The sequence below is a fragment of the Odontesthes bonariensis genome, chromosome 14 (assembly GCF_027942865.1).
Source record: "Odontesthes bonariensis isolate fOdoBon6 chromosome 14, fOdoBon6.hap1, whole genome shotgun sequence".
Classification (NCBI taxonomy): domain Eukaryota; kingdom Metazoa; phylum Chordata; class Actinopteri; order Atheriniformes; family Atherinopsidae; genus Odontesthes; species Odontesthes bonariensis.
Window position 1 is genome coordinate 19,290,911 of NC_134519.1, and position 25,642 is coordinate 19,316,552.

The 25,642-nt window shown below is 39.0% G+C and overlaps 1 protein-coding gene across 4 annotated transcripts; it reads left to right on the forward strand.

Moving 5' to 3' along the window:
• Positions 1-2,249: 2,249 nt before the first annotated feature.
• Positions 2,250-24,968, forward strand: LOC142399008 (oxysterol-binding protein-related protein 1-like). 4 transcript variants are annotated; one of them, XM_075483328.1, is made up of 27 exons: positions 2,250-2,629; positions 2,714-2,799; positions 2,887-2,961; positions 3,123-3,234; positions 3,346-3,431; positions 3,854-3,998; positions 4,144-4,211; positions 4,850-4,894; positions 6,423-6,496; positions 6,661-6,724; positions 6,872-6,973; positions 7,076-7,201; positions 7,760-7,838; positions 8,822-8,928; positions 15,112-15,280; positions 17,313-17,505; positions 19,192-19,267; positions 20,430-20,564; positions 20,747-20,844; positions 20,958-21,140; positions 21,223-21,330; positions 21,596-21,685; positions 21,843-21,969; positions 22,950-23,072; positions 23,146-23,269; positions 23,353-23,443; positions 23,780-24,968. In XM_075483328.1, the coding sequence occupies exons 1-27, from the start codon at positions 2,497-2,499 to the stop codon at positions 23,880-23,882; spliced, it is 2,922 nt and encodes a 973-aa protein (XP_075339443.1). In that variant the 5' UTR covers positions 2,250-2,496; the 3' UTR covers positions 23,883-24,968. The 4 variants fall into 4 exon arrangements, with proteins under 4 accessions (XP_075339443.1, XP_075339444.1, XP_075339445.1 ...); XM_075483329.1 differs by lacking the exon at positions 4,850-4,894; XM_075483330.1 differs by lacking the exons at positions 2,250-2,629; positions 2,714-2,799; positions 2,887-2,961; positions 3,123-3,234; positions 3,346-3,431 and having other exon boundaries at positions 3,938-3,998; positions 4,149-4,211.
• Positions 24,969-25,642: the final 674 nt, after the last annotated feature.

Below are 25,642 nucleotides of genomic sequence, written 5' to 3' on the forward strand. Positions count from 1 at the left end.
ACACACAGTCCACCCCGTTGCTTAAGAACTGTGACAGCTTACAATAATTGCCATGCTAATTAGCAAGAACTAGCCCAGTGCGCTTCTTTCTCTCACCAGACATGATTTGATGAATACGCTTTGATTAATGTCTTCAGTAGTGTTTCCATTACATCCAAATCATTCTAATCAACTTTTACTAATATTAAGTCTTCTCACAAATAAAATATAAAAAGCCTTTTGTTTCCTTTTTCTTATGTAAATGAGAGAGCATCTACAACTCCATTACTACCACTTGCATTAGACACTAAGATAAGTTACATTTGTCAATTACCTAGATGATATACAGGAAACAGTTGCCTGAATTCTCTCTTTTTGGGTTTTCCGATGTGTCAGAGCATCAGAGCAGTTTGTCTTTGGTAAGATTCTTGTGGTTTCGAAGTCTGAATGAATTCAGCAGTAATGCTAATGGATTAATCGCTATTATGGCACAGCTGAGTTGACTTCTTCAGTGCTCTATAAACTTGCATTACAAAGTGCTGACTTACAGACAGATTTCAAACCTAACTCATGGATGGCATTCATATTCAAATGGCTGATATTCAATTGTGCTGTTTATAAATGTGACCATATCTATTCCTTTAGATGTTTACCTTTTTTTGGTTACCTCCTCCAGCTCTATTATACATTAGCCTCCCCCACTAATTCATATTCTTGGTACAGCAGTCCTTCAGGCGACTAAGTAACTCGTCTTTGAAGGTTTCTCTCACGTATACTTTCATTACTGCGTGGCCTACCGTCACCTTCCCTCACAAATGTGCGCATGCCTCATGGGACCTAATTGCTGGAGGTAAACAGGGCTTTCAAAGCCACACACAGAGATTGACCTTCACTGCCTTGAAAATTTTTTGCAGCCACAGTTTTCCACATAGAACACGCCAAAAAGCTATGACATTTAAAAAAAAAAACAAGCTACACAAATATTAAAAATTCAAGATAGATGGTTGAAATACAGCTGTGATGTTCAAGTGTCCTTGTTATTTCTCCTCCAAGGTTTTGACTGGAACTTAGAAAATGAAAAATTCTTAACAACCTGTACAGTGCTCCAGCAAATGCTTCCATCTAGTGTGCAAAAGAAGAATTTTGAAATAAAAAAAAGGACCAGTCAAATTAATGTGAACCAAAAATATTACATGCTGTATGTTACAACTGACCATTCCATTGCTAATGTAAGTGCTTAATTCCATTAACTACATGAGGCAATCAGAAGACCTAGTGTGAAAAAAGAGGGGAAGTAATCTCAACAGAATGAACAAGGGGGAAACTCTACAAAATAAAACAGGACATAACCACAATACAAAAAGAGAGAGAGAGACAGATATGATTAAAAAAAAGACACTTCAGTGGATTTTCTTATTGTTAAACAGTCTCTGGCTTGACTGAACAGCGTAAACCAAATAATTTGGAAGAAAAGTATAACTGTATGATAAAATGTTTTTTCCTTGTACACTTTGATGAGATTTGCTTTCAGCCTTTTTGTTTCACAGCTGCCTTCAGTTAGCTGACAACTTTTCACCTGTGTTCAACATGCTTCTTTCTATGTGTGCAAATAGAATAATGGTAAGAAAAACAATTTAGGAAAAAAGGGGTAAAGAAGTCAACAAGACGGTGGTCAAAGACAAGGTGAAAAGAGGTGGAAGATTCAGGATGTTAGTCCTAGTGTTGATAAAACAGTAGGACTAACAGCATGCCAAAGAAGAGTTGTTTTTTTTAACTAGTTACCTTGTCTATGTCAGTGCCTCTGAAATGTGTTTGCAACAAGTCACATCAATCACAAAACCAATTTTTTCCAAAGCACACTTTTACATAATAAAGCGATGGATAATAGCAATGAACACAAAATGGCCCATTCTTGTGCTGCAGTGGATGGATTGAAAATAAAAATAAAACTAATACAAGAATAACTCTATGATAAGAAGAAGAAAAAATTTGATCACAACTTACAAATCACCCACGTTAACACTGCCATCACAAAAAAAAAAAACTTGAAGCAACAAAAAGCATTCCTACACCACTGATACTTTAAGCTGGATAAATAAATGTATGATAGTAGAAGAGATATTTTAGAATCTGTTGAAGTTTTGGGCGGAGCTATGGGAACCGGCCGGGAGCACCAGCTGATGTCGCTACGCCCCTGCTCACACGCCGGTATAGCAGCTGCCTGGTCACGTGACGGCTGACCGTCAGCTGATTGAAGCGATCGAATTTCAGCTGTGAAGTGTCATACACGTGAACGTGTGTGAAAGTTGGAAGCATTTAGAGTTGAATGATAGTCTGAATTTGACATCTCGCTAAAGTAAATAGTGAAACTGAACTGTCACAGCAGTGAGTAAATATTGTGCTTGAAGACTAAAGTTGTCACTCGGGACCGTAGCGTATAATAATGTTTGTGTCGTAAAGCGACTCATGTGTTAATTATTTTGGACGTGGACCTAACGTCAGTTAGCTTGTCTTGTCATGGAAGCCCAGATGGAGGACACACCAGAGGATCAGCTTCTCCTTTATGCTAAAGAGGGTAGTTGTCTTCTCATCCAGGGGCTGCTTCAGTCGAGAATGGATCAAAACAGCTCTCTCAACACCAACTGCAGGTGTAAGTGTGAGGAAAGCTTTTAAACAGCTGACATGACTGCAGGTGCGGCTGGGAACGTATTCATTTTCCTCTTTTTGACTGCAGCTGTTTCTAAAAACACTTCAGGATGGACGGCGCTCCATCTAGCCTGTAACTCTGGCCACAGGGATGTTGTGGAGGAGTTACTGAGGGTGAGAGCTCAGATATATATTTCTCTGTTGTTTGTTGTGTTGAGTACCCGCAGCCAGATAAATTTAGTACCTGGAATGCATTTGCAGGCAGGAGTCGATGTGAATTTGCAGGATAACATGGGTGACACACCTTTACACAAAGCAGCATACACTGGAAGGAAGGTATGAAAACATTTCTATTAATAGAGGAAGCCATCTGCATTGCAAATGATGTGGATTGAATGTCAACAACTCCCATGTTATATTTAGTCCTCTCCCACTGAGACAATTGATTAATGAGAAGTGATGGTCATGCACCCCCCCCTTCTCTTTGGACCCTTAAGGAGATTGTTCTGTTGCTGCTTCGGTATGATGCCTGTGCCAACAAAATCAATGGAACAGCTCAAATCCCAAAAGATATGACAGAGGATGATGAAATCATTACCATGCTGGAGGGTATGAAAAGATGGGAGCCACCCCCTCACCCAGCCCTTACATGGCCAATGACTTCTCATTACAGAAGCTCAGCTGTCTTTGCTCTCAAGTATTGTTGTTTGGTTTGTGCAGCTGCAGAGAGGAGGGAGATGAGGCGGCAGGAGGAGAAGCTTCTTGGAGCCGCCAGAGAGGGAGATCTCGCCACTCTTTCTAAATTGGTTGGTGTCTGGCCTTTTTTTTTATAGAACTTTGAGAGTATATATTGCACTTTGGGAGTGTTTTTCGCCCAGAAAGAATAGGCCATGCTCGAGTCTTTCTCTGGTGGCAGTTGTCTCTGAGATTGCTCAGATGCACAAAGAGAATTGCATTATATATTTGATAATGCTTGATATATGAACAGAGTCTGACTGATATTATGATTAATAACGAACCACGATTAGATGTGCCAACTATCCCTGTGACCTACCCTGATTTTAAGCAGACCAACGCTGATTTGTTGTGCGAATTATATTTGTTTTTTGCTTTTTATTGTTTAAGATTAATTCTCTGGGTTTGAGTCTGTGTACATTCCAAACTAAATGGTAAATGAGGCAAACATCAGTCTCTGTTTTTAGTGGTTCACCTGACCTCTGTTCTCCAGCTCAGTGGAAATGAGCCTCCAGATATCCACTGCAGGGATTCAGTGGGGAATACACCCTTACACTGCGCAGCCTACAGAGGGCAGAAGCAGTGCATTATAAAGCTGCTCAAGTTTGGAGCCAGCCCAAGTGTCAAGAACAACAATGGTATATCACTCATCTCTGTTCTTACCACATTGTCGCTCTGTAGTTTACTCTTTGGAAAAGGTGCACTGTTCATAAGAACTGTTTGTTTTCAAGTGGTGTCTAAGGGCACATAATGGTTTGTTTGCATGGCTCCATGATGTTGCAGAGCAGACAGCATTGGACCTGGTTCGTACAGATGAACTCAAACAGATTCTTGCAGCCTATCAAGATAAGGTGAGCTCAAACAGTTGATGATACTCTGTTTTTTTTTTTTTTTTTACTGCTTTCTTTCAGCAAGACTTTAATTTATATAATTTATTTATTTTTGTATGTAGTATGTTAGGTGTCAGTCTGATGCATGCACACTTCTACCTAAACTATTAACTGCAGACATAATTAATACTAATTGATGGGATTCATGGTTACCAAAGGAAAAAAATCTCTTATATCATTGATTACTTTTATGATTCCCCGGACTTTCAGTTAGCACCGCAATTAAAAACATCTGTGAAACTTACTGTGCTCATTCATGTTTCTTAACCTAATCACAGACTGGTTTTTTATAGTTTCTCCTACAGGAAATAGGGACTCGGCTACACCTAAAACATACACCTACTTTCAGTATGGGGCAGGATGTGCAGACAGCCAGTTTTTTACACACCTCTTTTCTCTTTTCTTTGTACATATTCGCTTGAGATTTCTTGGCTGAAGAACAGTCTTACAAGTCAGCAGTCTTGCCTGAATGTCTGGTAATCCTGGCACAGCTTTAGTGCAGTTTGTCATGGTGGAAATGGGTAAAAAAAAGGCCCCAGGCTGATCTTGTTAGATGTGTTCCGTCTGTGCACAAGTCTGAGATTTCTCTTTTCTTCTAGGATGGCAGCAGTGGAATGCAGACGTTTGAGGGCCTTCTCTGGAAGGTACACAGATAGGTCAAACGATATTCTTGTTCTGTCTATAACCTGTACTTATTCGTTGGTATACACCAGTGGTTCCCAAACTGTGGTACGCGTACCCCTAGTGGTACGCGGAGGTACTGCAGGGGGTACTCGGCGCACGGGGAGTGTTTTATTTTATTTTATTTTATTTATTAAGGCGTCACACTTTTATGGAGGACTGTTTATGAAGGAGACTCCAGTTTTGTGATGAATGTTACATGAGTTAGGCCTGTTAATGTATTCTTAAAAAGGGAGAGAAATGAGTTATGTTCATGTATTCTTAAAAAAAAGAGAAATGTTACTTGTTTAAGTTAGATAACGAAGGAAGATTATTTTGATTTAGTATTTATGCTATTTTGGTTAATTATTTATATTTCAAGAATTTTTTTTCATTGTTATATTGAATTCAACTGAGGTTAAAAAAAGAGAGAGAAAGCCTGAGAATTTTATGTTCAAGTTAAGGATATTAAATAAAATGATTTTCATGTAATAACCACTGTGTTGCTCTACTTTTGGAGAATCCTCGCACGCGTTGTATGTGTGAGGGGGTACTCGTGGTGTGACAAGAAGGCTCAGGGGGTACTCAGGCCAAAAAAGTTTGGGAACCACTGGTATACACCAATCAGTCACAACAAACTCATATTATAAAACAAGCTGCCTATAATTATGTTGGTTCAAGTCATTTTTATCAAACAAGACCACTGGACCTCTGTAGTGTTCACATTTGTCAATACATCCCAGGCACAGTGATGATTGCAGTGGATGTTTTTGGTCCTGTGGGTTGAACAGTGGAGCCTCCATGGCTCAGGCACATCCTGAGGAGGCTCCGTTGGGTGGAAATCTGTGGGTCTTCGGTTGCTGGATCACAGCTTCGGGGTTTTTGTCATGTTCCCTTAGCCTATCCTGAACAGTACATGCATTGTGACGTGGTACATTGTCTTGCTTGGTAAGACTTTGTGCAGTTCAAAGTAGCATACTCATGTCTGAAAGGATCCAAGATTTACCTGCAGAACATTGCAGAATGCAAAAATGTTACATGTTGCTCTTCATCTGACTTTGTGTTTGATGCTGTGATTGTGTACTTTTATTTATTACTCTGAGTGTGTGTGTATCAACCATGATTTTTACAAGACGCTAGGAAGAAGTGGATGGGGAGTTGAATCGGAATTTGCGGTTTCACCACGAGATATTACTAAATCTTACACGTTACTACTTCAAAGTTTTACTTTTTAACCAATTTAGACCCATTTTTTTTTTTCCTTTCTTTTTTTTTTTTTTTTTTTTAACAACACCTAAGGTCTAAATGGGTTTATAATCCTTTCAAAATAATTTTACTCATAATGCAAGATCATTTGCTCTCAAAAATGTTACATTGAAATAAATTAGTTTTGAAACTTGTGGAAAGAAAAAAGCAAGTTTAAAAAGGTTTTTAAACTTTTATTTAAGTATTTACGCATGTACATGAATGACCTTTTAATACATAACTTGTCTGATTTTGTGTCTCTGACAGAGTTCTCGCTTTCTTGGATGGCGATCCCACTGGGTTGTGATTGAGAATGGAACCATCTCCTGGTACCCAAGACAGTGAGATGACTTTTTCTGCAGTTTTCTAAAGACAAAACTGTATCGTGTTAATTTTCAACGTATCTGTGTATATGAAAAGTTATGTGTAATCAGACAGTACCGTGTCACCTGCAGTGGCTGAAATAAAAGCAAATCTGTCTTTTTTTTTAATTATTTTTTTTTAGAGCTGATGCACAGAATGGTGTTAGAAAACAGGGCTGTAAGTCTCTTTCACAAGCCTATTGCATGGTAAGTAGCAGAGGCTTATCATCTGTTATGACTGAACAAGGCTGCTCAGTCATAAGATGCCTTGGTTGTAATTCCACTCAGCTTGTGACATGATGATGTTTGACATTTGGTGCAGAAAACATGACCTTTTTGTGTTTGTTATACGAGGTCAAACCATGGGATCATTGCTTCTTCGTGGTGAGGTGCTTCGATGACACCGCGCTTAATTTTAAAGTCCCCTCAAAGATAGATTCATTAGCAATGAGAAAAGTAAGATGAACCCCTTCTATGCTGCTGTTACACCAACATCCCTGCAAACGTATCCACATGAATGGACCATTATGTTATTTTTACTGGTATTTGCCCACCTAGAGATGGCTGGATGCTTTGGAGGAACATGCATCCTACAGCACTCATCACTGCAGCCAAGAACAAGTGATTTATGATACACTTTTTGATAATGATGTGGACAAGGGGAACCTGACGCAAGCTGTTCAAGTAAGTTTAAAAACTTGAAAGAAAAAGTTCATTTTGTCATGCTGGGATTGCATTCAAAGCCTTTGTTGTAACCGTGTGTGAATTTCTAACTGATTTTAGTATCGTGTGATCATTTTTTCCTTCACTGCTGTGGATGCATATTAAGTCAATTATGCAAATGGAACACATGACATTTCTAATTAAAAAAAAATAAAATAAAAAAAAAGAATAAATAGGTCATTGGCTTCCCAAGTGTGAGCGTTTGAGATTCAAAGTACCTCTCTTCTTCAGTGTTGTGATTACCTTGTTTGAGGCATATTTGAATATTTTTTTATCTCCTCTCTTACTACTGTCCACAATTAATCTATAATCAGTTTACACTTCAGTTTCAGTTCATAAAGTTTATTATGAATCCTGATTTGTTATTTTTTTGTTGTTGGTGGGTTTATTTTTTATTTGTTTGTTTGTTTTTCACGAGAGATAATTTAATCTTTTTGCTTCCGACCAGCTCCCAGCTGTGTAATGCTGCAAAGATACTCCGATACGCAAGTATTTATTCTTTTCTTTGTTCTGTTGCAGGCAGCCAAAGCCTGCCAGCAAAAATTGGAGAGTGAAGTGTCAATATTTGAATCCATGGTGAAGAATGAGGAAAATGTTGGTAAGCCTCAGTCAGATCCATGCAATTATTGTCGTTGCCATGCACTTTCATATCCTTTTTAAACTTCAGAGATAATTAGGAAATTATTTAAGAATTTAATATCGATGATTTTGTGAAACGAATCATTTCAAGACCTAAAATTGATACCAAAGGGAGTGACTTTCTCCCACAGAAGACACTGGGGTTTACTCCCCTCCTCCTTTGCACACGAGCCAGCTAAGCGACAAGTGATGACAAAGCAAGGGAGGAGCATACTTGTTAAATATAAGGATAAACGTGTGTAGGTAGAAAGAGCCTTTACTTTGTAACGACAGCAACAGTCTTTCAAAGCTATCAGGGTTTATTGTACTGTTTCTCATTGACAAATGTATACCAGCAGTAATCCATGGGTTAATATTCAATTTGAAATGCAACTTATCCAGTACATTTACAGACTTTCTTCTTCTTGTTGCATGGCATCAACACAACCCTGTTGTTTATGTATTGAGTTGTGGCAGACAGTATACACCACTGCCTGAAACTGCTTTATTAGGCAGCCCAGGCCTCCTTCACGTTCCGCCATCACATTGTACACACGTGCAAGAGAAGAGGCTGAATGGAACATTTCAAGGACACAGTGGGAAATTAATTTTTTGCCACAGTAAAATGTGAAATATTAAGCTCTCATTTCAGATTCTGGAAAAATTGTATGGGCAGATTTCTCTTTATTTAGACATTTTATATATTTGTAGACTCATCAGTCTGCAGTAATCCACCAATCAGTCGATAGTTGATAGTGAAAATTATCACAATATCTTTGTTAGTTTAGTTTTAATTCAATGCACTTTACATGAAGAATATTCCAACAATTCCCTTTTAGCTCATGTGCAGTGACAGTGGAGAGAATTGTGTCCCTGTATTAGAATCCTGTACACGTTTTAAGATAATCGACAAATGTGCATTATTTTCTCTTTTTTTTTTTTTTTTTTTTTTTTTTTACAAAGCGTTGGCTGCACCTCTTCTACTTAAAGCTAAAGAGACCAGTGAACAATCCCATGAAACTTGTGATGCCCTTAATCTGTGCCTTGAGCTTCTGTCAAAACAAGAAGAGGTAAGAGAAACCGTCTCATCTTCATGAATACTGTTGACCAAACTCAGACCGTACACATGCATTCCCAGCCATAAAACTTTGCAGAGGTTGATCCTGTGCAATATATTGTGTCCATGTAATATATTGTTTGTATTTTTTTTTTAATGATTATGAAACTGTCAATGTTTAATCTCAATTTTGATCGAGCTGTGAGGAATCTCCTTCGGTCCTACACTTGATGTAAATAGGAACTAGCTTCTTAGATTTGCTGCAGCTCGCTGAGCATGCATGAATCTTTATTCCATTGATCCCATACCATCACCCACGTGCCTTTCCCCTATTGGTTAAATAGAGTGTATTGAATGTTTGCAAAATCCTCAAGCCCCTCCCCTTACGTTAACTCCCTCATACAGATCAAGTTTAAAAATTTGCGAGTCCACGATTGCGTCTCCGTGTCTACCTGTCTTAGTGGCTGTGCTGTGCCCTTGGGAGGAGGTGGGGGGGTGGAAGCATTGGAACGGTGTTGTAATCACTGGCACGTCGAGAGGAAGGACACAGGAGAGATCCGCTTTTATGCTTAGGTCCACATTCAGCTTACTGATGAGTGTAGGCACACACACACACACAAATTGAAACCCTTGGACTTGGACCCACACACAAGCTCTTGGGAAAGGCTGTGTGTGAATTGAGCGAGGGAAGTCAAGCGCTTGCAAATTGACTGGCTCAGCTGGAGATGCATACATTCACCCTCCCACTTTGAAAAAACACGCCTGCAGGCACACTTCCACATGCCAGAGCATCCGAGCACAGGAGAAAGAAGAGGCAGTGACGGTGTTTACACATAGCATTTCCCAGGTACAAGACTGAACTGTTGTTCTTGTGTGATATTCTTAGCTTTCTTCTTGTCAACTGATTTGTCTGTGTTTGCTGTGGGCTGATCCCATCTGACTTGGTGTTAGGCTTTTGAAGTTGAGCGTGGATTTTTCAGATGTTTGGTGTGTTGTTGACTTAAGATTCAGTCTGAAGCATAGGCACAAGAAGGGGCTATTCATCAGTATGCAGAGGTAATTTCTATGGCTTTAACTATCTGTATTTGCTGTGATAAATTGAGCGTGTTTGTATTGGTGCTGAATATCACGCTGCTGATAGCATCCCTTTAATGACATCATCTTATTAAGTAATGAATTCTGTCCGAGCATGTGTGTAGACTGGCATGGGTTTAATTTGCACCGTGGACTTATTTAACATGGCAATACTTCAAAATAAGCTTTTAAAGTAAAGATTTCTGTGGTTAATCTTTTCAAATTAAAACATTTCATAATAAAGAAAACTTAATTTAGCAACAGATCCAATAAAACTCAGCTATGTTTGATGCACAACAAGTCCCATGTGGCATGTTTACCCTGTACATTGTGAAACCACATTATATGTCGCAAGGAATAACCAGGCATTCTCAGCCAAAGAAAACTGAAGACATCCACTCGGACTCATGACCCGAGCAGCATTGAAAATAACAAAGGATGGTGAATTAATTACTAACAACTACATAGTTTAATAAGAAAGAAATGACTTAACATGCATGTTGCAGCTCCTGGTCTCACGCTAATCTGCTGCTACTACATGCACTAATTGGATTATTTTTCCTACACTGCTGAGATTGCCGGTATTAGGCAGTATTAAGTCTAATCCCACATTTTCATAGTCGCACCCCAGATGCCTCCATTGGTGACACAAATTTGTTTTTGAGCACACACAGCGCACAACAGTCGTCATGGGTTGTACTTGCACTGTAACATCCGGTAGGATGGTATAAAAGAAAAACACTATTCATAGTTCAAAGGGATTTGCAGCAATTATGATTGTAGCCCCTCAGCATCGTGGATGTGACCCATTTTAGCAGCAAATGCAAAGTGCCACATTTACACAGTAACACAGGGTACAGTGGAAGTCGTTGGTGACTGCAGTACATGGTATTTAAAGTAGAGAGCTTTGTGCAACAATTTTTGTTTCTTCCCAAAAGATTGAGCTACAAATAGACAGCGCTGGGCTGAAACCTTCTCGTGGGTTTTGACAATTCGCAGATTTATAACCAAAAACTTTTTCTAGATTTCTGGCAACACACTTCCACACCAGTCGGGGAAAGAGGTAGAGGATTATAGTACAGTTTGAAAGCACTTGGTGGTGACATGAAGATAAGCAGGCAGTCAGGCTGTGTTGCTCTGAAAGCAGGAGAATGGTGTCATAGTTATAAATTTATTTTTTTGTTGTTGTTGTTTTTTTTTAGATTGATTTATTATTTTGACAGGGATTTATGCATCTTCTCAGCCTTCTGTCAGACAGATGATTGCCTTTTGAAACCTCTGCGATTGGAGAGAACAGTTGGTACCGATTGGCCTTTTCTTTAATCATTGCCACGCATGTTATTGACCCACTGAGTATCTCTGTTGGTCCTTGTATGGATATTCCTTTATTGAAGGAGGTGAAAATGGGTCTAACCTGATCTTTTTTTTTTATTATTATGACCTTTCAATCAAGGGCGTGTATGCACAGAGAGATACTTGGTGTTATTTCTGTGCATATGGTGACTATGTCTTTAGCTGTTTCTAGTTTCATGGCTTCCAGACAACTTGCATTTATGAGCAGTTTGATGAACAGTTAGTATTACATAGCACTCTATAAAGCTATAATAATTTTGCCTTTGGGATTTGCTTTGCCTTCAGCAGGGAGTAAATTAAAATCTCCATCCTTCAGGGTATTGGCCAAGGAAAAGCATCCCTCCCAGGCTTCAGCTATAGCACAGAGCCTCAGCAAGGCTTAAAATAGCTCTGTTTGTGCCCAGGCGAGAGGATGCAGTGAGAATGATGGCTGGCTGGGATGGTTGCACAACAAAGTGGATGGGCTCTTACACCAAGTGCATGGGACAAGGGGCATTTAACACTTCCCACACAAGGAGATGATTTATCTCATCCTACATAGATTTTTTTTTTTTCTTTGCAAAGATTGTCTATTTATGGAGATTAATTTACATTATGAAATTGTTGTTATTAGCTTGTGTCTTTAGGGTTTTTTCCTTTTATTTTTCTTTCAATAGGAGTCTAAATTAAATTAAAATGGTTTACGTCAAGAATTGAATGAATTTCCTACTGCCACCATTATCCATGGCAAACACTTGCCAATTAATCTTTCCACAAACATGGCTGAATGCCAAAGTAATATATTTTATGTGTGGCAGGACCAATCTCAAACTCCACATTGGTGCTGTAATCAGAATGCATCATAAAGGGGCCGGACAGAGAGCATAATAAAGAAGTGTGAACGTGTTAAATTTGTCAGTGTAGGTGCAAGACAGTTGCGTGAAAGAAGTTTCTGTTGGCGTCAAATTGAATTGAATAAAAGGATAAATGAAAATTTTATGAAAAAATACTTTGTTAATACTGAAGGGAAATCTTTTTTTTCGTTGATCGTCGTAAGCAGTCATTGTGTGTAATTATTGCTGCTGGCAGTAATTACTGCCTGTATCGTAATGTTGCATGGCAGCTGAAGAAGCCATTGATCGAAGAGACTTTGTTTCAACGTTATGTTATGTAGAGGGTGGCCAGTATTGTCCAATATGTTCATCAATGTGTGAAGCATTCTTCTTGGCACAATCAGCTCCAGGGGCTTCAGTGCAGTCCCAAGCATAGAGACGGCTTTCTTTATCTGTTTGTTTAGTTTCTTTAAGTCACTGGTTCTAATGCTGCTGCCCCAACAGCAAAGCAGATTGCATTCATTCATCTTCTTTATTATCTTCTTTTTCAGCTGTTTTTAAACAGTCCTCAATAACTTCCCGTCTCCTTCCCTCAAGGCTTTCTTCTTCATGTTCAGCAGCTTTCTCGGGTCATTGGTCACCCAGGGCATGTTATCAGGGAACCACATCACTGTCATTGTAGGAATAATACTCTCTAAACAAAAGGTAATGTAGTCTATCCCAAATGCAGCCATGGCATTTACATCATTTCCATGTGGCTAACAGATTGCATTTCAAGCTGAGAAAAACATTCCCCACAAATCTTCTTCAGCTTCCTGAGACCATGTATCCAATGTCTGTATGGTCACAACTTCCTGCTGAACAATGATGTCTGAAGTCTCTGCGATGTCTCAGTGAAACGCATAATACTGTGTTCTCAATATTTTTGCTGTGTCCTCACGAGCATTTGCTTTAAACTTCCTCCATCTTGCTCCTGCCCAACATCAACAGCGTTTCCTCCTTAAATAGTCTAGGGCTTTTTTCCATGCTTGAGTTGGCATTTAGAAAGCTTGAACAGCTGCTGCCGATTCCAAACAAATCCTCGGGTGGCATGGTAAGTCATCATAACAGCTGTTGAAAAGTGTCACAAGAACGAGCAAAAAAATAAAAAATTATTTAAAGAAAATATTATTATTATTAAATTATTTATAAAAAAATAAAACTAGTTCAGTAGAAAATGTAAAAATATACAAAGTACACAATATATGATCGGAGCTACTCAACTATTTTATGGCACATTTTAGAAATTAATTTCTTTAATCGTACTATAATCAAACTTCCAAAAAAACTTTTTGGCATAGAACAGAAAATCCATGCAGATATTTAGTTTTTACATGTACATGTTGGTATTAACTTATCATGGATAACTTTTTTTTTCTTTTTTCCAAGTCTTCTGTTGATATAAATATATATATATAAAGTTGGAATTGTGGTTGCTCTGACTCACCATTTGCAAATTAGAATCAAGCAATATTCATTCTAAATGACATCAGCCTTTAAGTGGCCTTGATAAACAGAATAATCTGGAAATGGATAAATGGATAAAGGTTTGTAGAATAAAGACCAAGCTGCTGACTGCAGTCGAACATTAGTAAATCAGGTCAGGTATAATTTTGTTTATTAAAAACGTACGATTATTATTGTACAAAAAAAATGCACATTGACACATTGGTGTATTTCACATCTATTACTTTAATGGCTGGTTTACATTACATGAAAATCAAGAAACAGAATCCCTACTTCAGAGTTGATTTCTTTATTACCTCAGAACATCTATTTGGTGGGTTATTATCCCCCTCCTAGGTTCATGATGGCAAAGCCATATGAGTGAAGAGGAAGATTGGTGAGCCCCACCTTTTTTAAATTTTCGACTAATAAGTTCTTTAAAGCTGAAAAGTACATGTCACAAAATACTGTCAATTCAAACTATCTTCATACCTATTTGCATTTTTACAAATACTATGTATTTAACTGTTTGCATTCTTTTCCTGCAGAACATTTAATCTCAATTACAGCAATCAATATAGTTGCTAACAAGCTTTCTGCATGTCTCCTTTGGGATCGTGGGTCACTGCTCTTCTGCAACTATCTGTAGGTCTTAGGGATTGGAAGTCTTTGTTGTTACAGTGCTCGTTAGTTCCCTCCACAGCTTCTGGATGGGGTACTGGTCTTTCATCTATGGTATAGATTCAGCATAAATCTAATTTCATCAGTCATATGGATCATTTCTGGTGGTATCATCCACCTTGAGCAAACTGGCAGACATGATAGGTCTGACGACTCATAATATCCATTACAATCAAAAGAGCTGAAGCTTTTGAGAACTTTTGATTTTAAATCAAAGAAACTGGCCTTGCTCTACAGTCTCAAATTTCCTCCTTCTCTAACTGATCTGTCTTCCTCGAGGTGACTATGGGAGTTTTTCAGCCTGTGAACACGGTGTTCCACTTTTCTGGTCGCAGCACTTTCTTTGCTTTGAGAGACCTTTTTAAAATGTTATAGTTCTTTTATTCTTTTATCATTTCAGTGGCAGTATCTTATTCTAGTTTAGTCTCAACAGTAGACAACGGGAAACACTGATCTGGTCTGTCCCAAAGAAGCCCTTCTCAGGTTGCCTGATGGGACATCCAATCCTGGGCAACAGACTGGGGTGTATGGTTCTGCATCACAGAAACCAGATCGTGTGCAGGGTTAGAACAATGACCTGTCATCGGCAACACAGAGACAGACGCACTCTGGCAGCTGAACAAGCAGATTAATTATCTCTTGTCAGTCAAACACCAATTACATATTTGCAAGTTGTGTTGACTTGACTGTACAATTGAATGTTTTCAGTGAAATGATGGAAGAGCAGATTCTTTTCATTGTCTCTGCCGTGTGTCTGTGTCTTATCTGACTGGTGGTCCATGTGATTATAGGTGTGGAGCCTGAAGTTAGAGCAGGAAGAGGAGAAGAACAAAGCTCTGACTGAAGCCCTGCAAACTCTGGCAACTGACCATCACGAACTCAAGCAGTCCTTCAGTAAATACAGGAGGTCATCTACTCTCGGCACCCTCTCTGCAGATGACTTCTATGATGCTGTGTCGGGTAAGAAATCTTTAGATGGACAGTTAGTAAAGTCGTCAACAAATTTGTGAACGCCACATGACCAATTCAATAATGTGGTGCCTCTTGTCTCCTGGATAGCTCTTATATTGGTGTGTTTTTTTTTTTTTCATTTATTTTTTATTTTGTTTTTGTTTGTTTTTTAACGATTGTTCTTGACAGCCAGTGAGAGTGTGAACTGAAGACTTTACACTGTGCTTAGCATCTAGATGACTCCGAAAGCATCAGATTTCTTCACTTTTGTAACATTTTATAGCGTGGATTTAATTTTAGAAGAGTAAAACTGTGGTTGTTGTCAGCACCCCACATTCAATTTCCTATGAAGACAAAGTAGTAGTAGACAAAGTAAAAATTTGCAAAGTTATTGAAGATACTCTCATAAGTATTTAGACCTTTAAGTCAGGACATTTGTTGCAGCCAATTTAGAAGCAGCTGCATCTATTAGATTTCTTGGGTATATCCTGGGTATGTAGTTTTTCATTCCTCCAAGGTGAACTTCTCAAGTTCTGTCAGATTGGATGTGGACTCCTCCTGTCATTGAGTAGCACCCCCATAGCATGATGCCTTCGCCACCATGCTTCATCATAGGAGCAGTTAACTCATTGGCTGCCAGCCATTTTCAGTGCAGAGAGACCCATACTGCCAAGTGTTTTACAGTATTTTGACTGATTTTACAAGACCCACAGAAAAGTGTGTCTTATGACTATGTACACACTGAAATTACCAAAAGAAAGAGTAGACTCTCTTCTTTCATCAGGAAAAAAAAGTGTGTTTCTATGTTTCTACCATTTTCAGTCCTTTAGTAATAGACAGTAGAACATAGGTTGGTTTCACCAAAAACAGCTGTTTTTGACCAAAAAATTGAGAAAACGAGCTTTTTTTTTTTTGTGCAAAGTGGCACTGCTGCCACCTTGCGGGTAATTTTGCCAGTATATTCTCTGTTTAGTGTTTACAAGCCTAAGATTTAGTGACAAACTCCGCTAGATTGTTCCCCAGCCCGCTCCATTAAAAAACGCAATTGACGTCTATAGACGTCTTTGGCAGTCAACATTTTTTTTTAAATTGACGTCTATAGACGTCAATGGCACCGAAAGAGTTAATCATAGCGGAGTAAATTTTGTTGTCTCACCAGAACGTAGAAACCTTTCTGCATGGTTCCGATATACTTAGTTTCCCTCCTGGTAGGTGGACCTCTCTGTTGTGGACCTTTTCAAGCTCTGTTACAGTGGCCATTGGACTATTGGTGTACATCCCAGATTAAGCCTAATCTGGTGATTACTTACTTATTTCATTTTATGATTACCTGGGTGACTTCTCTACGAGTAACGGTTTAATACCTTTGCCCTTATCTACGCCTTTTTGAGTTATTGCAGGGGAACAAAACCCTACTAAGTGGTGTGAAATATAGTAGATTTTACATACAAAGATGGGTGACATTCTAATTAAATCTTGCCATTCACTTCATTCAATTTTTCAACATGTTTCAATGATGTTTAAAGCAAAAGTGTGTTTGATTTTGTAAAAAATAAAAGCTTGTTATGATGCCCAACTCCCTTACAATCCATCCATCCGTTGCCTGAAATTCACTCAACGTATATTATAAAAAAAACTCTAGTATATGGTATGTAGAATGCGCACTCACCTCAGACTAGCATAATGTTATTCTAGTGTATGAATATCAGACTTTTCTCCACTCCATTTTGGTTGTGACAGCCCCTGTAACGTCACTGGCAGTACAGTGTAAGGGAGGAGTAGTATTCGGCAGGCAGAGAGCAAACAGTGTTGGAGGAAATGAAGCCTCGGTGTGGCATCTCATTGGAGCATAATCCTCAGGTGGGGTTTGGCCGGCAGCTGGGAGGGGGTAGTTTAGAGGAGAACTCAAACAGAAACACATATTGTTCCGAGTGTAAACTCTTGAAGCACCAGAGCCAGAGCTTTGCTTAGCGAGCTACTCGAACCTTTGTGTGGAATGTTTGGCGTGACCCGACATCTGCCCATTGACATCATCCTACAGAGTCGGAGTCGGAGTTCTCTGTGAGCGGCTTCCTGTCTGTAGCCAGTTACTCCTGGGAAGAGGACGAGGGCAGAGACACCCCCATTCTCAACAGCCTCTGCCATCCTAACACACACAGAGGGGCTGCCGGTATGTCAGGAGAGGGTAACCATGGCAACAAACCAGCCCAATACAATGGACTTCAGAAGCACAGGTGAGACATGCTCCTGTTCTGATGTCATGTTTTACTGGCTGAAATTATATGCAAAGAGTCAGGTGGCAATACAGAGATGCGCAAGCTCAGTGCTCTGCAGACGACCTGGACACTGTTACATTCCAAGCTTTCTTGACAATGATCTTCACAGCTTTATTCAGTAGAATAAAATTAGAATTTTGGGCAAATAGCTTGCTTGGTATGTGTCTGATGATAGGATGCTGACTTCGGTCAGCCAGAAAGTAATCCAGAAGGCAGAGCTGGTGTAATGAGACGCCACCTTTCCACTCTAGTCTGTTTTTGTAATCAGGTGTTTTTGCTTGAGCTCCTGATCCACAGAGGATAGGTTGTTTTGTTTTCCCCATGCTCCAACTCTCCAAGTGAATACTTATTTCAGCAGTCTGCTTTTTCTCTTTTTTTTTTTTTTTTTTAATCAAGTTTGATATTCTCTTTCTTTGTTGATTTTGTCTCAGCCTTTCTTTTTTTAATCCACCAAATGATTGATAAATAATTTAACAGGCAATGGCTCAGAGAAGAGTTGCAGTAAAGGGCTGGCTGTCTGGCTAGCTTTGTTTGCATATGTGAAGACTTGTATGTGTTGTGCATTAAACATACATGAGATGTCTGTTTATTTTGAATTACTTCTGCGAGTCTCCATTAGTAAGTCAGGTCGTATTCTTTTTCTCCCTCTCTATTGTAAATAGTGACATCCTTACCTATCCATACCAGATGGGTCACCTTATTAACTGTATAGACTATCCATACTCAAAGCCAAATAATACAATTTTAACACAAAAAAAACTTCAGGTTCACCAAACATTAAAAACGAACAGTTTTAAGTATTTGTAATTTAGAAGAAAAACTATTCTTATTAGTATAATTTAAAGGAATTGATTATGCTTAGATTAATCTTGAATCGGAGAGAACTGGAACAAAAACTAGGCCAGAAGTATATCTGCTATGCATCACTGCTTTGTTCATCATACAGATGGCGCAAACCCCCTCCCTTCTCCTACAGTCGCTGTTTATTTAGCTGAAGTAATGGCTTTTATGTGTGTAGCTGTTCCAGCACTCATTTTTGAACGGGGACACCATCTGCTTCTAGCTTGCGTACCTGTAAAAAAGTCAATACTACAGATGTCAGCAAGACTGGAAGATAAACTCAGCCACAGCTCTGCAGCAAGGTCTACAATTTACAATAATGGTTTAGAATGAATTATTCTAGGACTCTAGATTCATAAAGACTAACTAAAAGGGTGTAAAACCAGTATTAAAAAGCAACACACACTCGCACGCAGCTGTACGTCCATTCATGTGTATTGCATGACACTTGAACAGTCCAGCTGAAAGCTTGTTAGCTTACAGGTGTCAAATAACCTTTTTTTTTCCCTCTGAATGAGAGGTCAGCATTTCTGTCAGCTCTGAGGTTTGTAAATAGTGCAACCTCACATGTGAAGTTGTGTGCATTGAATTTTATGTGTAGTTTACCCAGTCAATTTAGAGTCATTTTTGGGAAAGGTTGCAACCAAATAACGTTTCCAGTGTTTATCTGCTATGAATTTGTTGCAAAAGAAAGAATTTTTCATGAATGGCTTGTAGGTTATATTCTATTTTTACAGAGATGGATGCCAGCATATGTACCAATTCTCTCTTACAGTTCCTTCCTTTTACATCACCCTCCCACAGATCATCTCTTCCAGTTCCCATGTTCTCCAGGAACGACGTGAGCGTGTGGAGTATCCTGAAAAAATGCATCGGCATGGTGAGAACAGGACAGCTGTAGTCAGATTGTCTCTTTCTTACTTGTTTTCAAATTAATCTCGACTTAATAGTTAGTGTCTTCAAATTGGCGGCTTAGAAAGGAACAAGCAACATAGCGAAAATGTTATGGCGAAATAGGACTGTCAGTATAAATATGTTTCACTCCTGCTACAGTAAAATCATGTGTATAACATTTTACTCACTGCTAAAACAGTAAATAGTTTTAAAAAATATATAAACAAATTAGGTGCTAGACTGGCCTGACTCCAGTCCAGAATTTTCACCTTTTGAAAACATTTTGTAAATCATGAAATGTAAATTACAACAAAAACACTAGGGCTGATAGGCAGCTTGGATCCTGTGTCAGACAAGAATGGAACAACATTCCTTCCCTAAAGGTCCTGTTGCTGGTTTCCTCAGTTCTTAGACATTTACAGACTGTCAATAAAAGAGTGGATGCTACATAGTTGTAAACATGGCTCTGTCCCAACTTTTTAGTGACATGTTTCTTCCATCAAATATGAGGTGACCTTCATATTTTTCATGAATTAATAAGATGTCTCCTTTTCAACATTTGATATTTTCACTGTTCTATTATGAATAAAATATTTGTTTCGTGGGATTTGAAAATAACTTGGAGCTGTTTTTATCTACATCTTACCTAGCACTCCAACATGTTTTATGGATTTACTCTCATTACTGTGCAACAATAATGAGGGTAAATTCTCTTTTTCCTTCCATCCCCTGCAGTTTGCTTATCAGTCCAAATCATCACGTCTTACACAAGCCTCACATCCTAGATAGAATACATATAAAATCAGTTTGCATCGAAATATTTATGTATGAGCTATCATGTGAGTGATTACAGAGTAGGTCATTGTTAATCCTGAATAAATGTAGCATATAAACCCTGTACCAGTCAAATGTTTACCAGTAGGTGTGTGAAAACACTGAACTGTAGACCCTTTTGATGTACAGTTCCAAACTGTATAAAATACAAGCTTTGAGAGATGCAATGAAGCGCTTTTGAACCGAAGTATATTTGATTTGGAGCTTTCTCTAATGAACTTGTAACTCAAAGGAGAAATGCATAATCCACTGCCAAGTTTGCAGTCTGTGCTCTTTTTGTGTCTTTTATCTCCCCCAACTCTTCATCTTCTCAGGAGTTATCAAAGATTGCCATGCCTGTGGTATTTAATGAGCCCCTGAGTTTCCTCCAGCGGCTGACGGAATACATGGAGCACACCTACCTCATCCACCAGGCAAATGCTGCAACAGACTCTGTTGAAAGGATGAAGGTACCTGCAATTTTTCTTTATTTATAAGGAATCCAATCAAAATCACTTGCCTTTCATAAAGAACTCTGCCCTTGTTTTAAATCAGGGTTTTTTTCAAATTGAGCATTGTAGTCCTGTCATAATCAAATGTTAAAAATGCTTGTCCGTAATTTTGTTATAATAAAAACAATGCTGCAATGTAGTGTGTTGCAGCATTTGCTGTGTCAGCTGTAGCCTCACAGTGGGAGAGGACAGGGAAGCCCTTCAACCCACTGCTGGGGGAGACGTATGAGCTGATAAGGTACGATCGTTGCAAAACTCACTGATCCACAAAGTCCTTTAGATTTGGAATAGATATGTATCTTTGGTAAATGCGCTCTCAGTGGTACCGGTCATGTCCATGTTCTCCACTAGAGACGATTTGGGCTTCAGGTGGATGTCGGAACAAGTAAGCCACCACCCTCCGATCAGTGCCTTTCACGCTGAGGGTCTCAGGGAGGATTTCGTCTTCCATGGCTCCATATATCCAAAACTCAAGTTCTGGGGAAAGAGCATAGAAGCCGAGCCCAAGGGAACCATCACACTGGAGCTTCCCAAGTAAGTTCACAGTCATATTCCTTTTAAGATGCTTTTTTTCATGTTGCTTTTGTCTTCACTGTTTGCTTTTTGGTCTCTGCAGATATAATGAAGCCTACACTTGGACAAACCCCACCTGTCGTGTCCACAACGTCATTGTTGGCCAGCTTTGGATTGAGCAATACGGCAACGTGGAAGTGTACAACCACAAGTAAAAATTAATCCCTCTCTCTGTGTACGTGTGTGTGCAAAGATGCTTTCCTTGTGCATTTGCATGAGCAGGCACTTGGGCGCATTTTTTTTCCATGCTCTGCTGAGTGATGTTGATCTACTTTCAGTACTGGGAGAAGCCAGCAGAACTGGGCCAGTTGCGATTAGAATAGAGTGTGAACAGGATGACGAATGTTTGAAAACTTCAGCTTGCAGAGGGAGAAAAGTGAAAAAGAATAGGTGAATAGGCTGTCATTCTGTTTCAGAACCGGCGAGAGATGCAGCATGACGTTCAAGTCCTGTGGCATCTTTGGAAAAGAGCTCCATAAAGTTGAGGGATACATCCTTGATAAAAAGTAAATTTGTCACAAATTACTACTTTGTCATTTGTAATATGAAAAGACAGTTCTTTGCTATAGTTACCTGAGCAATTCTTGATCAGTAGTGGAGGTTGTATAACAAAGAGCACCAAAGGCTGTGATTCATTCACATCTGTCTTTTTTTTATTTGCAGCAAAAAGAAGCTCTGCGCATTGTATGGCAAATGGACTGAATGCCTCTACATGGTCGATCCTGCTACCTTTGATGACCACAAAAAAACAGATAAGAAGAATTCAGAGGAAAAAAAGAGTAACAAAGAGGTATGCAATGTCATTGCCTTCGTTCCTCCATGTTTCCATTTGATTCAAAGGTTTAAGGTACATGTGAGACGTTGCATAAAAGTGTGGACGCTTTTGTGAAGAAAACCATGAAAAGTAGCAGTGAACAGAATTTTTAAAATCTTGTCTATATTTGGCTTCAGCATGTTCAGCAGGAAAATTATTCAAAGAATCTTGCAGTGGTTGTCACAGTTTGTCTGTGAATCTAAGCATCCTCAGCATCCTTTAACTTCACATGTAATTCTAGACAGGGCTCTGTGGGGTGCCAGACCATCAGATCAGGGCTCCTTGTGTTTCTGTCATCAAGGACAGTTTTTTACAATTCTCACTGTATGTTTAGGAGTCGCTGTCATGCTGCTGAATGATTTGGGGCCACTTATACACGACAACGTAACGGCGGTAAAGCGTGATGTACAAAAATCTGCCTGTACTTCTCAGATATTAGACCAAATTCCCATTTCCATTTTCAGAAATGCAAACTGCAGACATTCCTTCATGTGGTGCTCTCCAGCCCTTTAGCAAGCAAGTTTTAAACAAGCAAATATTTTGCATTTTCATAAGATTTTTCTACAAAGACTGCACTATTTTCTGCCATTTCTGATGCCTTCGCATATCCCATCCTCAAAACTGCAGCTTCTTTGTGCTTCTAGTCAGAAGCTTGAACAATGCATAAGTGAGAGACCTTTGTGAAGAAGCACCCCTACCTTGTCTTGTTACTATACTCGCTCTTGATGCAAGATGTTGGGATAAAACTCACCCTTCTAAGTAATCCACTCTCTCGCACATATTTGTAACCTCTTGACAGGTGCTTCTGTGTCAATCTTATTTAGTACCGCTTTGTTCCTATCGTTTAATCAATCACTCAGCTGTATGCACACAAATTATACATTAGTTTTGCCTTGAAATTGTCTGTTAGTCTCTGTGAAGGCATATAGATATTTCACTGGCATATTTCTCTGCAGTCTCAGAGCAGTGTTGATGAGGAGCCAGAAGAGATGCCTCCACCTGATGCTGAGACAGTACAGGTCATCCCCGGCAGCAAGCTCATCTGGAAGATAACACCTCGACCGGACAACTCGGCAAAGGTACAGCACGAAGAGGCTTTCTGTGGAAGATGATGTTGGGGGTTTTGAGCTAAGCTGATTCTCTCTGTTGCAGTTCTATGCATTCTCCACATTCGCCATGCAGCTAAATGAGCTGGACAAGAGCATGGAGGGAGTCCTTCCTCCCACAGACAGTCGCCTCAGACCTGACATTCGTGCCATGGAGAATGGAAACATTGGTACAGCATGTGGCCTTGACTTTTGAGTTTCTGTTTAAATCCATCTTTGGCGGCACTGAGTTTTCGATATTCATGTGTTGTAGATCTGGCAAGTGCAGAGAAGAAGAGACTGGAGGAAAAACAGCGGGTGGCCCAAAAAAATCGATCTAAATCAACAGAGGATTGGAAAATAAGGTTAGTTAGTGAGAAATGTGATTTACAGTATATTGTGGCTCATTTGCTAATTGTGGATGTGCCTTAACTCACTGTAATTTTGTTGTTATCAACTCTGCATTTCCCTTTACTATTATTGAGAAGGAGCACTACACTTGGCCCAAGGTTTGGTTCAAAGCTTTGCTTTAATCTCTGTTTTGCTCTGATGTGAAGTGCTGCACTACACCGCCCTCCTCAGGACAAAATCCACAACTGCATGTGTTGTTTCTAGATATTTATTTATTTATAGTTTGAAAAAGGAGTAGCTATGTTTACCAGTTATACACGTGGTGTCTTGACATTATTTTTATTCTGCAGGTGGTTTCAGCATGGACCCAACCCACAGAACAAAGCTCAGGACTGGCTCTACTTGAAAGGCTACTGGGACAGGAATTACAGTCAGCTGCCTGACATCTATTAAATGTAAAAACACGCACAGATATACTGGTGGATTTCTGTTTTCCCACCTTTAGACTCCATCTGCTGCTCTGGGGATTGCACTCTCAACATTTGCAACAACACAAATGTGTCTGTATAGAACAGCAGTTGAGTGTGGGGTACAATAATTGGAAAAATGCAGTGAAACACAGTTTGAACCCAGAGGCTCATAATTCTCAGTAGATCTGTCTGAACAATAAAGCACAAAAAACCTTTTCTTATTTAATGTGATTCAAGAACACTTCCATAAGGTATCAGCATGTAGTGGAAACAGCTAGAATGTATTAGAAATGTTACATGTTAGATGGAGTGTTTAAACAACAACCTCAGTTTAACCTTTGGTAGTTTGTCCTCAGTCATGAGAACAATGAACTCATCAGTGTCGGTGCAGCGAGGTGGCAGCAACGGCTCGAGATGTTTTCTCAACACAGCTTTGACACCGATTGACACAAGTGCATGCATATTGTTATGCAATTCAGAGTTTTAAAATGGAAATGTGGGTACTTTTGCCTTTGTTTTCACTTCCCAGTACAGTGAGTGATGTAGATATTTCGTGCTTAATGGAATGTGTTAGAAATGTATCAAACTGTTTATTTAAAAGGCCACTATAGTAGATTGTAAACCTATGTCTAACCATATTTCTGCTAGATTAGATCTGGTAAGAGATTTTGGATTGAGCTATAAAATGATTACATGCTTCATGATTAAGTCATGTAACTATGTGTTGTATAGATATGTATGCAGATTAATGGTCTTTCTGATCAGGTAAACACCTTTTTTGCTCTCTATACTAACGCAGAGAAACTGGTTCTGCCTCATAGATTTGTGTGTGCTTGTGTGTGAATGTCTTGCCCTAGGTTAGCACAACCAGTTCTATTCCTTGTGCTAAGAGCATTGATCTAATTGGAATCCAACTGTCATGATAAATGCATGTGTGTAGGTATAACTATGCAAGCCTTACCTCCTTCACAGTTGAGCACATTTGTTTTCTAATGTTACTGATAGCTGCTAGATGTATACTGTATCTCAGTTTTTTTTCTGTCCTCACTCTTTTGGGTATTAAACAAAATTTCTATTATTGCTAAATAAAAGCTTGATGGTAAAGTTTTTTTTTCACTTTCTTATTTGCTCTCATTTACCTTATTTTTGAGAATTCCGAGGTGTATTTTCTGGGTTTCTTCATTGGGTCCATGCTTCCACTTTGCTGTGAGGTACGGCATTCACAATGTCTGTTGCGAAAAAAAACCTCCTGCATCCTAAACGTTTATTCACCGTGACATGAAGATTCCAAAGAGATTAAATGGAAAACAATTGGACTTCTTTAAAAAATCAAAACAAACCCAGTTGCCACCTATTTAAGCTCTTTAGACTGGATGACTGAGAAGCTACACCGATCCAGGTGAAATGCATTGTTAGAAACCAGTTAACTTAGTGATGTACACAAAGACAATGTATAATTGAACACTATCACCACAAACATTACAACCTAGTTCCTCATGGACTTAATTTTGTGTTGATTAGGTGTCGTTTCCAGGAGCAGCAACAGAGACCTCTCTAAAGTAAAACTAAAGAATTTGACACTTTTTTTTTTTGCTAACAGTTTCCCCTCAAGTGAGTAAATTTTATTTATACAGCACTTTCACAGAGAAAACAGAATGAAATAAAAATAAAATAAAACACAATTGACTGAAACTAATTCATTAAAAGCTGTTCTGTATAAAAATGTCTTCAGCTGCTTTTTAA

Coding starts and splice junctions, on each gene's coding strand:
- LOC142399008 (XM_075483328.1), top strand. CDS start 2,497: ATGGAAGCCCAGATGGAGGACACACCAGAGGATCAGCTTCTCCTTTAT. Junction 3,432..3,853: donor TCGCCACTCTTTCTAAATTG/GTTGGTGTCTGG, acceptor TCTGTTCTCCAG/CTCAGTGGAAATGAGCCTCC. Junction 23,270..23,352: donor CATGGAGAATGGAAACATTG/GTACAGCATGTG, acceptor CATGTGTTGTAG/ATCTGGCAAGTGCAGAGAAG.